The following is a 14,649-nucleotide window of genomic DNA, read 5'->3' as shown; positions in this document are numbered from 1 at the left end:
AAAAAGAACACTTTAAAGTAGCTGAGAACTTAGCAGATAGTTTCAGAAAATGTTGCAGAGCTTTTTACATACAGGGACTTTTGTGGAATACATATGATCTCTTATATTTTCAAGACAAAAACTGCACAGTTTTGTACATGGGAATAAGCATGAGTATTATAAATACATGCTAAATAAAAACTCAGCTTGTTTTGTTGTAGTACCGTGTAGGTATAGGCAATGTAAGAAAGCAAAGAGAGCTGATTTATTTTTACATTCTGCTGGCAGATAAAAGAATCTGTGTTAAAGGATTTTTATGAAATGAACTCAGTTTCTGAGAAGACTGTAATTTGACTAGAGTCTTATTGTGAGCTGAGCTGGTCAATTATTTGGTATTTGAACCTTTTTACTGTTCGTGAGTCATTCATCACGTAATGCTACTATCTGTCAATAAGCTGTTGTGAGTACTTGCCAAGTGCTTTGGAAAATCCATTTTCAGAAATACATGTAACTAATAGCAAGCAGAGGGCCTATACAGTTGGTCAGTCAAATTTGCTAAGCAATAGGAATTAGGTATTTCATTGATTGTCATTAACATTGGAGGATGGAGCTGAAACTTTTTTTCTGCTTTTCCAGACTTGTCTGTGATTCCTGTACAGTAAGGTGCTCGTGAATTATTCATGTTGAGTATCTGAAAATCTAGCATATGATTTGGCTTCTGGCATAGTTTCATAGTTATTCAGTGAGAAATAAGGGAAAGCAGTAAATAGATTTCAAATAACAGGTACTTTTCTTTGAGCATTAATATCCTAAATCTTTTAAGTGGAAAATTTACTAAGGCAATTATGTAAGGATAAAGAAAAATGGAATAAAACATTTGGCAACTGATTTTGACATTGTCTTTCTCGAAATGATCTGTTTTTTCCAACATCATCCAAAGAGCTGTATTTCTTATCCCTGTTTCACTTCTGTACTGGTCTCACAGTCCTCCTGCAGCTGACCAGAACATTATTAAAAAAGTAAAGCTGACAGCAATTTCCCAACATTTATCTGTATAAAACCACATGTATCTGAATGTTCATGAACAGTAAGTACAAAGAAAGACAAAGAGAAAATGGCTAAATCAAACAGTAATTCCAAACTGAAATGAAAATTCATACATTCTGTAGTACTTGACCAGCTCGTACCCTGCTGAATATTGATTAATAAATTTCAAATGATGAGAAGACTGTTAAAAGTCAATTTGCTATATGAAACTGAAATTCATTAATCTAGTAATCATTGGTTAGCAAGTTTTTTTTTCTGATGCATTCTGAAGTAGAGATATGTAGCCTGATGAATACAATTTAAGGAACAGAATTCTAAGCCTCAATTTGACTTGATTAAGCTTAGATTTGTACCTTAAGGTTGTTCAGACAGTATATTCCAGGCTATTCCACTGGTTTCTAATTGTCTTGAAATTCATAGTTTCCTCTTTTTTTTTCCAGGAAGTAGCAAAAAGCATTCTCTTAAAACATATTTCAATGACATGCATATAGAGTTAGTTTGTATTCAGTGGCTTTAAGGAACAGAAGGTATAAACAAATGAAAAAAATAAGTTAAAATGCTTTATTGAGTGAGATGAATAGTAAGCAGGGCCTCTATGTTACTGAATAAGAAATAAATAATCTCATATATATATATTGTATTGAATAGAGATTTGTTGAAATAAGAAAAGCATTTATCTTAGAAAAAGAATTTCATAAAGACATCAAATAACTTGATTTGTTTTTAAAGTCAGCCAAACTCAGAAATAGACATAAACCACTAGAAGGTATGAATATATCTCTAGTACCATCTAGTAAAATTCAGTGGGGTTAGACCAAAGATGGTTCATCAAATATGAAGAAAAATGTAGGATTTCAACTGGCAACAGAAAATATATTTATTAACTAATGCTAAATTAGATTTCTGTATAAATATTGTGATAGGTTTATCAGTAAACAATTAATAAAATCTTATTACATTTTATTCATTATTGTCTGCTGAAAGAGTTCATAGTTGGTAATTTCAAAACCTTGTATGGAAAACTCCTGAGATTGGCTAGAAAGTAAAGTAACCTTAATGAATGTAACTTCTATGCAATACTGCATATGGTTTTAGGCGAATTGATGAAGCTTTTTGCTTATCTGTTAGTAAAAGATATGCAGTAGATAAAAAGATAGTGCAGCCTTTCTGCATGGACTTGTCATTCCTTATTCTGCATGCATGGATTCTTTCTATGCATGCACAGTTTCAGATTCTTTCATGTTGTCTTACCCTCATGCCTTCAAATCGTGACAAAGCTCTTAGAGGTCTCAAAGCTCTTAGTGTCCTAAGGGACTTAATGGCACCAAGTTCAGAGTAACCCAATGCATTTGCTGTTAAGCTAACCAAAGAGACCTATATGAAAACAGGAAAGTAAAAATTATTATATTGTACATACTGCTTTACATACCATAGATGTGAGATATAAACTTCCTTACAATAATCTAATTTTGGACCACTTTCTTCTGGAAAAAAAAGTCTTCTAAATTAAATTAAAAAAAAAAAAAAGTAATATGAAAGAAGAGTAGGACAGGTGAATAAACAAAAATTTCATAAGATAAAAATACCTGGAAACATTAATACTTTTGAAATTTGTATTTTGCTAGTGATTTGAGGGAATTTAAAACCATAAAAAGCAAATTAAATTAATCTCTCCATTTTACAAATTTAGTTATTGCTGTCACTTTTTCTTTGTTTTACAATGCTGCTACAGCTGGATCAGTAGTTATACCTGATAATGCCCATTTGATTGCCTGCAAGTGAAAGGGAAATAAGTGAACCATCAAAGCCTCTTTTGAATTAACAGATGGGTCACAGAGCAACAGTGCTCCTCTGGAAACTGGTGGAAAGGATTAATTTTTCTGTATTCAGTTTCACTGACTAATCCTGTTGCCTGACTGCTGAACTTATGTGCTCTACAGGCTGGCATTAACCTGGATTATGCCATTTCTTGAAGACCTTCTAAGAACAGTTCCATAGGCACCAGGTGTAATGAAGTCTCATATCCACAGGCATTTATGTATTCTATGTCCCTACATTACCTCAGTGAGAAGAAAACATGTTCTCTACATCTGCCTTGGCTCCTGTCCAAAAGAATACCTTCTGTTTTCTTCCCATTTCCCCTAGATGCTCCTTCATCACTCTGTTCTAATGCTTCACATAGTTACTCAGCCAAAAATAGCACAATGATCTCATGTGCTCTTTCATTATAAATAACAATGCATCAGGTAAAGATAATTCTCGTACAGTGCTCTATATGAACCATATTTAAAAAAAAGCAGTATGTGTGAAATCTTGAGCTTTTGAAAGTTCACAGTTATTTTGTACTTATCAGTCCCGAGCTCTAGCAAGCCACAAAACTAGGTCCTTCTGAAAACTGAATTTCTTTCTTCAGTACATTCATCATAATACTGAAAACTTCCAAGCTGCCATAATCTAAAGACAACTTAAAGAAAATAGCCAGGTTTGTACATCCAGGATTTAATAATGAGCTTGTTCAGACACTTGAATGGGTGTAATACCTTCACACAAAGAAGTATTCGAATTTTCACATTCATAAGATGGGTGCTCGGGATATTATGATTTAAATAAGGTCAAATTTTAGTGAAAGTGAGTTCAGAAAAGGAATCGGTGCTTCTGCTTGCATGTTTGTTCAAGCTTTTTCATTATAGGTGTCACTTAGGTACCCACTTTGAGAAGAATTTAGATATTAAAGAATGAAAGTGTTTTCTAAGGAGAGAGGTCTTTGTAAGAGCACTATGTTTGAACATGGTTATCTGTAGCTGTATATGTGAAGCTGAAACCTAGATATATTTCATCCATAACATATACCAATCCAAAAGGATGAAGGCACCGGTCACAAAACAAATGTAGAGAAAATGAACTGCTTTGATTAGCCCTTGTAGGCTGGGAACACATTCAGAAACTGTTGGATTTTTAGCAATTCTGTGGGTCAATAACTACTTACAAAGTTTACCTTTTACCTATTCAATGTCTGCTTCTAAATCACTGAAACCAAGACAAAATGCATCTTAATTTTAAAGTTGAGCTTGTTTAATATTTGGTTTTGAGATAAGTTTTATCAGAAATTTCTATCTTAAAAAAACAGGAACTGTTGTGGCTTTGTAACTACGTAAACATAGTATTTTAGTTGCGCACACATAACTTCATAGACTGCAGAAACAGCATGTGTTTCTGCACATGGAAGGTTCTCTCAAGGGGGCCTTCTTAGGACACTACTTGCATTAATTGCATTAATTATTCAAGTAATTGCATTAATACATCAAGAAATGGCCTCCCCCATTTCACAGCGCGACAAAGTTATAACTCTTAGATCACCCTTGAGGAGAAGATTATCGAGCCTGATTTCAAGCACAGCTGTGAAGACTGCAAGTTCAGTAATATCCATTGGACTTTTAATACTAAGTAAGCCACATCACAAATGCTACAGATACATCTTGCATTCCTTGTAGAACCCTAATTCAGACATATGCGTAAAGTTGTGGACTTTTGTGATGTTCATTCTCTTGCCAGATGCGTTTTAATTGAGATGAGAGTTTGATGTCTGGTGGACCCATCTAAATGCTGGATGCAACACAGATCACAGCAAGGGGGAGGCAGATCTGAAGGTGGGAATGAGCTGCCAGGAGCAGAACTACCTCTTTCAACAACAGTGCTGGGCGAAACCCTTTAACTGTTTGTGGGGATACAATGTGAGCTTCTTTTGTTAGCAGGAGATCTGCTAAGATCTTCCAGTCTTTCTTAACTCTGTGGTATAGGAAGGCAGTGTTATAAGTGTAAAGTGAAAGACAGATAAATATGGTATTTTTTCTATCTATCTTACTTTTTAAACTGAAAAGTAAACTAGAGCAAGAAATTAGAAAAACAAAATAAGAACAACAAAAACAAAACAAACAAAACAGATAAAGTAGGAGAGATGCTACATACATCAACAATCAGGAAGTCCAGCCAGCACCAGGCATTAGTAAAGTATGTTTGATAGCCATAGGCCACCCACTTCAGCAGCATTTCTAGAATGAAGATGTAGGTGAAAACCTTGTCAGCATATTCCAGCATGGTCTTGATAGTTTTGCGCTGTTCAATATATATGTCTTCAAAAGCCTATGGGTAAACACATACAAAAATATTTGTTGTTCCTTTTTGTAACTTTGTCACTGCACATACTTCATGTTGTAACCAAAAACCAAACAAATACAACAAAAAAGGAAACAATCTTTCTTCACAGAAAAGCATAGGAGTGTCATATCTATCCGATGTCTCCTTTTCTGCTCAGTATATACCTGTTTTTCCCCTATGAAAGTGTATTTTCCAGCTCATGGGAAGCAGAAATTACAGTGCAACCACTTCAATGGTCAGAGATGTTTTAAAAAATTTATTTATTGCTGATGGCAAATTATTCTTCTCAGATAATTTTGGGTACTCACAAAGAACACTGATATTGCAGAGTGAACTGCAAATTCAGCCTGAACTGAATTCTACTGAGATCATTTGGTTTGTACATAGGTAGATCCAATTTCAAAATCCAGAGCCATAGCTGTAAAGTTTTCAGGACAATGGCAATACAATTGATTTTATGTTTTTAAGTCCTGTTGCTTTTTGAAAATTTTAAGTAACAAATCACAAACCAAGTTCTTTCTTCCTTAAAAGAATATTTATTTCTCTAAATCAAATACCTGCTTTATTACTCAGCTTCTATGAGATACACACATTTTCTGAGATCCTTGCAATGTTATTTACATTTTTTGTGTGTTTTCATTTTTAAACATTTGAAAAAACATATAGCTTCTGCTTTTTAGAAATTCTTGCTGTCCTCGAAGACATTTCCGCTTTAATTGCATTTTAATTATGCTTGTATTTCTTACAGAGAACAATTGATTTTTCTTAACTGAAAGAACAGCAGTGATCTGATAGTTCGTAAAGACTTGGATATTCATTGATATCAGCATTCATTTTTACCCAGCCTGCTTTTGAATTCCTTCACATCTGTCAGTTCCAATGCTTAGTGTTTGTCTATGAATCATTGAATTAACATCTGTGTATCAGTAATTTGGGACAGTTAGATGAGGCACTATGATACCTGACACTTTTGTATGCACTAACAACTCCGTTGCACAAAAGTGGGAAGACAGCAGTTGCTAAGCCAGCGGGGCTCTGGGCAGCTAGGACCATGTCTGCTCTCAGCCAGAATGGCCCTACAGAGGGGATTTGCAGGCAGCCTGCCTGCACCTACGTCTGCCTGCTTGTTCCTGCCTGCACCTGCCTGATTTCCTGGCTGTAGTGACAGTGAGACTTGCCTGGAGCATGGTCTTGGGGTGAACATTGGGATACAGCGCTGGCAGGTCCAGAGAGACCTTTTCACTACCACAAAGGAAGCTGAAGGCAGAGCGGGATCTCACATCTCCAAGGGACTGGGCTAATCCCTGGTCTCTAAAACATTTTCACAACATAAATGTTCTGTGGATGACACATGAGCACGAGATGCTAATACTGCGGCATCTGATCTCAGACTTCTCCTAAACATAATGATGGAAATTCACCTTTATCAGATCTCCTGCCAGTACTTTTCTCTCATTTAAATTCTTGTCACTGAAGGCATCCTCCACTTGGTAGCATGAACTAAAACTAAATAGATGTGAATCTTTTGCTATTTTGAGGGGTTTAAATCACAGGAAACATGTCACATGGTATTGAGTAAAAGTTGCTTATTTGATGGCTGTGTTGATATTATTAGGCCAAACAAAAGCAGAATAATTCTTAAAGATTTAACAGAAACTAATGACAGGTATAAACCACTAACCAGTAATGGTATTTTAAAATGTTGGGAGTGGTATAAAGAGTTTGATACAATTTAGCAAGGCAATTTGATGATTATTATGATTACTTAAGTAATTTACCAAAGGGTAATCGCAACTAACTAAGCAATATGCTAGCTATACTCTATGTTATCTGAGGGCAATTTATTGTTATCGATTCATATTATGGTTGGCTTCTTTTTATTTTGCCCTCACATACTTGTTAACTTAAAGCAAATTGAGTTGGATCAGTAAATACCAGTAAAACCAGAGAGCAATCTCAAATAACAAAATCAAATATGTCCTCTTCTTCACATGTTGTCCCTTTCCCTGCTTCACGAGTACCACTCACTTTAAGCAAAGGAGTTAAGCTCTCTCAGATCAGCTTGTCTGCTGTTTTTTCAACATATTGTTGAGAAGAGACTTTTTCTACCACTCTTTCAAAGGCCTGACTAAAATGTAGCCCTGCCATTTGAACTGTGTGTTCTTTCTGGTGGAGAAAACTAAATTAAAACTGTTTGAAGACCAAACTTCTAAGAAATTTTCTGACAACATTGTGTCACCGTTCATCTTCTACTTACCAGAGCTCCACTACTGAGGAGAATCATAAAGACAATGAAAGTCTCAAACCAGTTGTGTTCGACAATCCTGAAGCAGGTTTTTCTAAGGTTCCACCACTGCTTTCCTCTCCCTTCTTCTATACTTACTTGACAGCACTTGAACCTTCGTACACACCCTTTAAAAAAAGGGTATTGGAGGGGGAGGGAGAAGGGAAAGAAAGAGATTTTGTTGAATTGCGTTAATTTTAGTTATGCATTCTGTTAGTGATACAATGCTACCTTTCCAGAAGCAGTGCTATTTAGTAAAAACAAAAGTAGATTTTCACCCAGATGACCTTCTTTTTCTCCAACACAAAAAAAAATTTAACACTGAGGCAACCGGAATTTATGATCAAATGAACTCGTGAAAAGAAAGTATTTTTCTTTCATCAAGAACTGAGTGCTCAATACAGGGCACACAAAAAATTAGAAGTCCATGGAACTTGAAGCAAAATTACAAAATAAAAAGTACGAGTAAAACCATACAAACTCATCAAATACATAGTAAGTTTATGTAGTAATTTATAGACAAGTATTATTAAATTTTATTCTCTCTTTTGGGGGGATACTAAATTCAGACAATGTTGTGTTTATTGTATGAAAAAATTCTAAGCCTCATATCTGAGTTCTGAGCTTTTCAGTATTGGCTAACTTGTGGCCTTAATTTGTTTAAGCTTTTATGATTTAGCTGCTAACTTGATTTTATTTCTTCTTTCACTTAGGTAGAAAAATACTAGTAACCAATAATGGTATTTTCTTTGCCAAATCCAAGTCTGTTACAGTACTACTTCTTACTAGTTCATTGTAAATTTCTAAATAAATGTGTATTATCAGATCCAGAAATAACCCAACCCCAGCACCGAGTGTAGCATTTTTTTTCCAAACTCTCAATCTAATTTTTGCTTACAGATACAAAATATTACATTTGTATCCTTACGTTACTGTTTTAAATCTATTCCTTTCCCCAGTTCCTTTACATGCACACATCCATAAAGTTTCCAACATGGAAATGCTTTTCCAAATAAAGTTTATGACCAGATTCTTGTTTTATTGAGTTCTGTAAAAGGGGCAATAGGAGGAAGCATGAAAGACAAATGAGTCTAACAAGTGAGACTTTTCTTGCCCTAGGTGGCACACAAAGGCTCTTTCTTCTCTTTTGCCAACTTGTGGAAGGTTCCTTTAGCATTTTGCACAAAACCATCCAGGTGCAGTTTTTATTTACCACTCAACAGCTATTTCATTAATGCACACTTTATAAAGCACTTTGATAGATATCTATGAAGAATAGTGTGTTATTTTATTATTTAGGAAACTGTAACTAAATTCAGGGAGCACAGTATTTTGTACGAAAATAAAACTTGCAGTAATATATTTTTCTTATTTTAAAAATAACTATAACTTTCCGATAAAATGTTTTATTAATTGCTTATCTGATACATAGTATAGTGGTATCAGTACCCATATGGTAAATTATGGTCTAAAAGTACTATCACTAATAGTTGTAGTTTAAACATTAACAAAAGAGTAATTCAATAAATAAATATTCTTAGTTTAAATAGATAATTATTCTGCATTTCATGAGTAAGTATTAGCGGTATTTTAGTTCCAAACACCTTCTGTGAAGCAGGCCTCTGGCTCCTGGGCTTCTTCAGGTTCAGCTTCTGGTTGCTCTTCTGCAGGAAGTCCAATATCAACTGTGCTACCTTCAGATGAACTAGATGTATTTAACTTCTGTAAAGGGAAAAAAAAAAGCATCACAAATACACAAATACACAGTAAATATTTTTAAGGCAAATATCAGTTGTTTTCAGAATAAGGAAATACTTCTGCCATGTTTTTAAATGCTTGAGTATTCAACATAACTAAATTGCTGATTAACATATGTGAAATAGCTACAATCATTTGGTTTTCTCCTACACTGTATGAATCTATTAACTAGAAGGTGTATTAAGCTTTAAACTGAAAAGTATGAATTAGTGATGTTAAGGCTGCAAAGTTTTATGACCACTACTAGTTGTAAGTGGCAATGATCTCTCTTGATCATCATAGAAATAATGAAGCTCAAGTATATATGCAGGAATCCATAGCGAACACTGAAAAGCAGGTAAGAGCCTAAATATATGAGGTGTGACCTCAGAGGAATGAGGGAAAAGCATTGGTCAGCAGACAAGGCTGTGCTTTACAGGTCAGCAAGTCCAGATTAAAAGTGCTGAATGTCTAGCTCGGAGTGAAGCAGAAGCTGTGTACAATAATGCCGCGGTAGTTTAAAGATGGCCCATAAAACATCAGATTGTGCTGTATAACGTAATCAAATTTTCAATTTGATTCATGCTCATCAACATGATGACCATAAAGAGAGAGCAGTGAAAGGTGGAAAGTAAATATTAAAACACTGAATACACTTAGGCTAATCCTATCCTAAAAATTCTCTAAGTGTTATAACATGTAGCTGGCTCCTGGCTACAATCCAGCTGGTTGGTAATGTAGCTAAAGATTGGGTAAAAGCTGTGAAGGAAACATATTTAAGGATGTAGGGGTAAAGAAAATAATGGAATAAATTCAATACATGCTCATCAATGCTAAGCTGCAGCAGTCTTTTTGATATTGAGGACAAAAAACTCCCCAAACCCTAACAACAAAACTCTTACTAAAATATTGCCAGTCCATTCTTCAGTAACAATTCCAGAACTCATTGACATTGAGTTGCATGGCACCTAATAAAATCTGTAGTATTTTTAAGTAGCCTGGTTTTAGTTAATTTCATCTTGTGGTGAATATAGATAGATTAGGAGAATAATGTTTCAACTTTATCAGAAAAATGAGTTGATGTATCCAGTTTCAGGCTCTGTCATTATTTGTCACAAGAACCAATTTATAAAGGTTATTTTCCAAATTACCTTACAGAGTTGCCTCTCATATTTTTACAAAAATATTGTATACTTGTAGTAATAAAATTTTCACAAATTGTCCTTTGCAGAACAATTTACCATTTTTCAAAATAATTTTGAAAAGACTTTTTAAAACTTTTCCACAGCTTTTTCATTTTTGGAAAAAAAAAACCCCTGTAATTTTATTTCTATATTTTCTTCTAAGAAGAAGATTTTCTGTAATATTACTGTCAGCTACTTTTTGCACACTAAAATTAAGATCTTCGAAATTAACCATCTATTTTATGATATTAAGATGATTAATTTGTTACTTTGCTAAGGGAGAAAAGAGTACTCAGCAGAAAAACAAAGGAAACCAGACCAACTACCGAACCAACCTCCTCCTGAACACCGCCAGAGGGAGGGGGAACTTTTAGAGCTGACCCAATCAGCACGAAGGGATCCAGCCCTGTAAAACTCCAGGAATGGTGCTGAAAAGCTCAGGATAGTCTGAAGCCAGCTGGAACTCACCTGTTAGTGCCCTCTGGCCTGAGACGTAGAGAACCCACACAGCCTTTCCTAAGTGGCTTCTCATCAAAAGCTCAGCTAATTCAAAGCCTCTGCTGTTCTAGTGTTTATAATTTCTTTTCTACAATCCCATTATACTAACAGTCAATATAAAATAAGGACTTGGACTCCAATCCAAAACAGCACTGCTGGATGGATCTTCATGGAAAACAAGATAACAGACCTGCTCTTTCAGAAGCTTCTGGAGAAGGTCAGAAATGCCATAGTACTTTCTCGATGGGATAAAAGGTAACCCTGGCCCTGCAGTAGCAGCACATTTACAGACAGCTTCCTAAATTGAATCTGTTGCCCACTGATCAGTCATAAACCAGCCCGTATCACTCCATTGGTCTGCCTGCCCTATGATGGGTTGGACCGGACTGGCCGGTGTTTAAGGTAGTTGTGGGGAGAGTAGATGACCATTGTTTTTCTCCAATGGATCTTTCGTTAAATCATATGGATCATAGAATACCAGGTTGGAAGGGTCCACAAGGATTGTCTTGAAATGTTGTTCTATTCAGAAATTCTTCTTGCTGGGGCAAGTTCTTTATGTGCTCCAATACATTCCCGTAACCCCTATTGGTGTAGCAGTTCAGAGGCTTGAGTCAAAGCCAACTCATAAGAATTTTGGCTAATATTTAACAGGAAAAGAAATATCAATGATTCAGACACTAATCGGAAATGGGAACAACACTGTCTCTGAAAGAGGTTGCCATGAGGAGAGGCTGTTTGGTACACGTTTGCTTTCCTGGGGGAGGAACCAATGATTGCACTTAACTTAACACTGGCTTTTGTTGGGAACACTAGAGGGCTTACACACACTGCAGTGACTGCAGCACAGAATTCAACTGGCCTAAAATCAGGTGTCTGAAGTACTGCTAGTAATACAACAGGAGGGGGAAAAGATGATCTGTCCCACAAAGAACCCGGATTGCTACCAGAACGGACACTAGCTAGTTTACGGCTGAAGTTCCTCAAGTCAGAAAACCAGTTTTGTTAAGTGTCTGGAAATAGCATTTTTTTATTTGATTAAAATGTCAACAAACTAAGTCACTGAGGGTGTAGCTGTTTTGCAAATCATGTTATCAAATAAATTTAAATCTTTTGTTAAAATAGTCACAGACAAACAGTCATGTAAAGGAACAGTTATAGCCTTAATATTTTTTTTTAATAAATAAAGTTCTCAACAAGGCTTTATATCTACCTTCTGCTTGGCATTCCCTTAGCAACATGAGATATTTCAGTCTGTTGATACTATTTTTTAGTTTCAACAGCTAAGTGAATAGAGGGGGATTTTTTTGAGTGGCAGAGAGAAGTTGCATGACACTCCTCATGGGACCTTTGCTACAGGAGGCAAACAAAAGTTTCTGTGCTAAGGCACTGCCCTGCTCTACCAGTTGTTGCAACTACCATATGGATCATAAACAGTTCTTGTGGATTAGTTTGGTCTCCCATTGCCTGGCCTCTTCTCTCCTCTTGGAGACTGTAATATTTAACCCTTTCTTACACTTTTGTTCATGAAGAATAAAACCCTTCTTTATAGACTCATTTATGCCCATGTACAAAGAAGCATAAAAATAACAAATGATCAAGAACTGAATACACTGGCTTATGCTGAAAAAAAAAAAGAAAGACAGTCAATAGATCAGAGACAAATGTACAAAATATCTAAATACCTCTTTGCTTTCTTCCAGGTCTGATTCACTACTAAATTCCTCTGTGTTTAGATTTTCAAAGTCGGATTCACCCAATGCAATGGGCACTGTCACAGTGAGGCTTGGGTTGTTTATGAATGACATGTAATCACTTTCATCAATTATGTATTTTTCCACACTGCTGCCTGTGCCTATGCCACTAGTTGTTCCATTTGCATCTCTAATATAGTCATGGTCCTTGCTTAGTTCCACGGTAGTATGGTTAGAAATACAGCTATTTTTGTTGTTCAAATCTTCAAGTGGTTTGATTTCATCTAAAGCTTTTTGTTTCTTAACAAAAGCTTTTTGGATAAATTCACGTGCTTTTCTTTTTACATAATCTATGCCTTTCTGCATTCTTGCTACAGCAATTTGCAGATTATTCATTTCCTTGTCATCATCTGTCACGGCAAGGTTGTCCGCACTAAATGAGCTCAAGAGCAAGGCCAAAAATAGGTTCAGTACCTGCACAAAGAGAAAAAAAAAATGGATGTTCTAGACTTTATCCCAACAAACAACATTTAGTTTATTAAAAATTGTCATATAAGTGATATCAAAGACTACAATCCCAATAATTCACCATAAGCAAAGAAAGACACCCTCAAAAGTTTTAACTTCTCCATAAAAATCTGAGCTTTTTTCATTTTGCTTAGGTCCTATTCACCATTCAAAAATATTCCTACAACTGAATAATATCTGTAAATGTGTTTTTAAATCCCCACAGTATATAAATATTTAGGTGCAAAGTCTAAAAATCAGATAGCAGATTTGCTATTAAGCATCATTAAAACGTTTAATTTATCCATCACACAGCAGACATTAGATTATTTAGGTGACTAATCCTATGGGATAAATAATAAAGAAATCCACAGCAAATGGTTTATAAAGAGCCCATACACTAAAATTATTTGAAGCACAAAATATTTACAAAGAGCAAGAATACAAATCAAGAATGTGACTAAGTGCTCACTCTAACATTCTTAAGGATTTTGATATTGCAGAACACTTTGTTCTCAATCCAAAAAACCTCTTAAGCTTAACTTAAGCATTGCTTGAATCCACCTTCTTAAGTGCTTCATTGAAGCAGGGCCAGAGCACTTAGCTGACTTCAGGATTGAGCCCACTCTATTGCCAAATAATTTTTTGCTAATGCTTTGATTACGTACCACTAGGTTTCCAATCACCATGACCATCATGAAGACAGTAAGGCACATGGCTTGGCCAGCAACCTCCATGCAGTCCCACATCGTTTCTATCCACTCTCCACACAACACTCGAAATACGATCAAAAAAGAGTGAAAAAAATCTTGCATGTGCCAACGTGGAAGCACACAGTCACTTGCGATTTTGCAGACACATTCCTTGTAGTTTTTCCCAAACAGCTGCATCCCCACCACAGCGAAAATGAACACAATGATGGCCAGCACCAGGGTCAGATTTCCCAGAGCTCCCACCGAGTTACCAATAATTTTTATGAGCATATTTAGTGTTGGCCAAGACTTTGCCAATTTGAAAACTCGCAGCTAGAATAAAAGAAGAATATCATTAGGACATTCAGCAAGAAAGACACAAAAGATATTTTAAAGTAAACTTGTGCGAAGATATCACTGCAAAATATGCCCTGAGTATGACTGTTCAGAGGAAATCCTCTTGTCTAAAGCATGAAAAAGGAAAGTTCACTCAAGAACATTTGGTGAAGTTAGAGCTTGAGGTTCTCAAAGCAGAGTTCTTACTGAAGGCCAAAGAAGCTACTGGCCATATTAGATGGAATTCAAAATCTAGGGTTCATCTGTTAGAATCACCTGGACCACTTTTCTACTGATATTTATAGAGCAGATCTATTCCTGTGATGCTAATCAGAGAGAACACAGTACATCTAGGGAGTCGATTTGTTTCTGCATAACAGGGTGTTTACAGTGTTTAAAGTGTGCATATAGAATAAATACATTTGAAGTGGGCCCAGGACACCCACTGCTATCTATTTGTCGGATGTCTATCAATTTCCATTGAAGACAGTAAGATACCACAAGTAACAAGGATTTAAAAGAGACATCAGGATATCACG

At 35.6% G+C, this 14,649-nt stretch overlaps 1 protein-coding gene across 1 annotated transcript in view; it reads right to left on the bottom strand.

The window, feature by feature from the left end:
- The window catches only part of LOC308041661 (sodium channel protein type 1 subunit alpha), a gene marked incomplete at both ends in the record, with an annotated part of 51,452 nt that overhangs the window by 20,528 nt on the left and 16,275 nt on the right, over positions 1-14,649 (bottom strand). The window contains 6 exons of the mRNA XM_080346540.1: positions 2,278-2,400; positions 4,993-5,166; positions 7,439-7,593; positions 9,070-9,187; positions 12,567-13,049; positions 13,751-14,107. Of these exons, the coding sequence (XP_080202666.1) occupies positions 2,278-2,400; positions 4,993-5,166; positions 7,439-7,593; positions 9,070-9,187; positions 12,567-13,049; positions 13,751-14,107 (1,410 nt within the window). The remainder of the gene's footprint in view (positions 1-2,277; positions 2,401-4,992; positions 5,167-7,438; positions 7,594-9,069; positions 9,188-12,566; positions 13,050-13,750; positions 14,108-14,649) is intronic.

The sequence above is a fragment of the Nesoenas mayeri genome, assembly GCF_963082525.1.
Source record: "Nesoenas mayeri genome assembly, chromosome: 6".
In the NCBI taxonomy this organism is placed as follows: domain Eukaryota; kingdom Metazoa; phylum Chordata; class Aves; order Columbiformes; family Columbidae; genus Nesoenas; species Nesoenas mayeri.
This window is presented reverse-complemented; position numbering and strand designations above follow the sequence as displayed.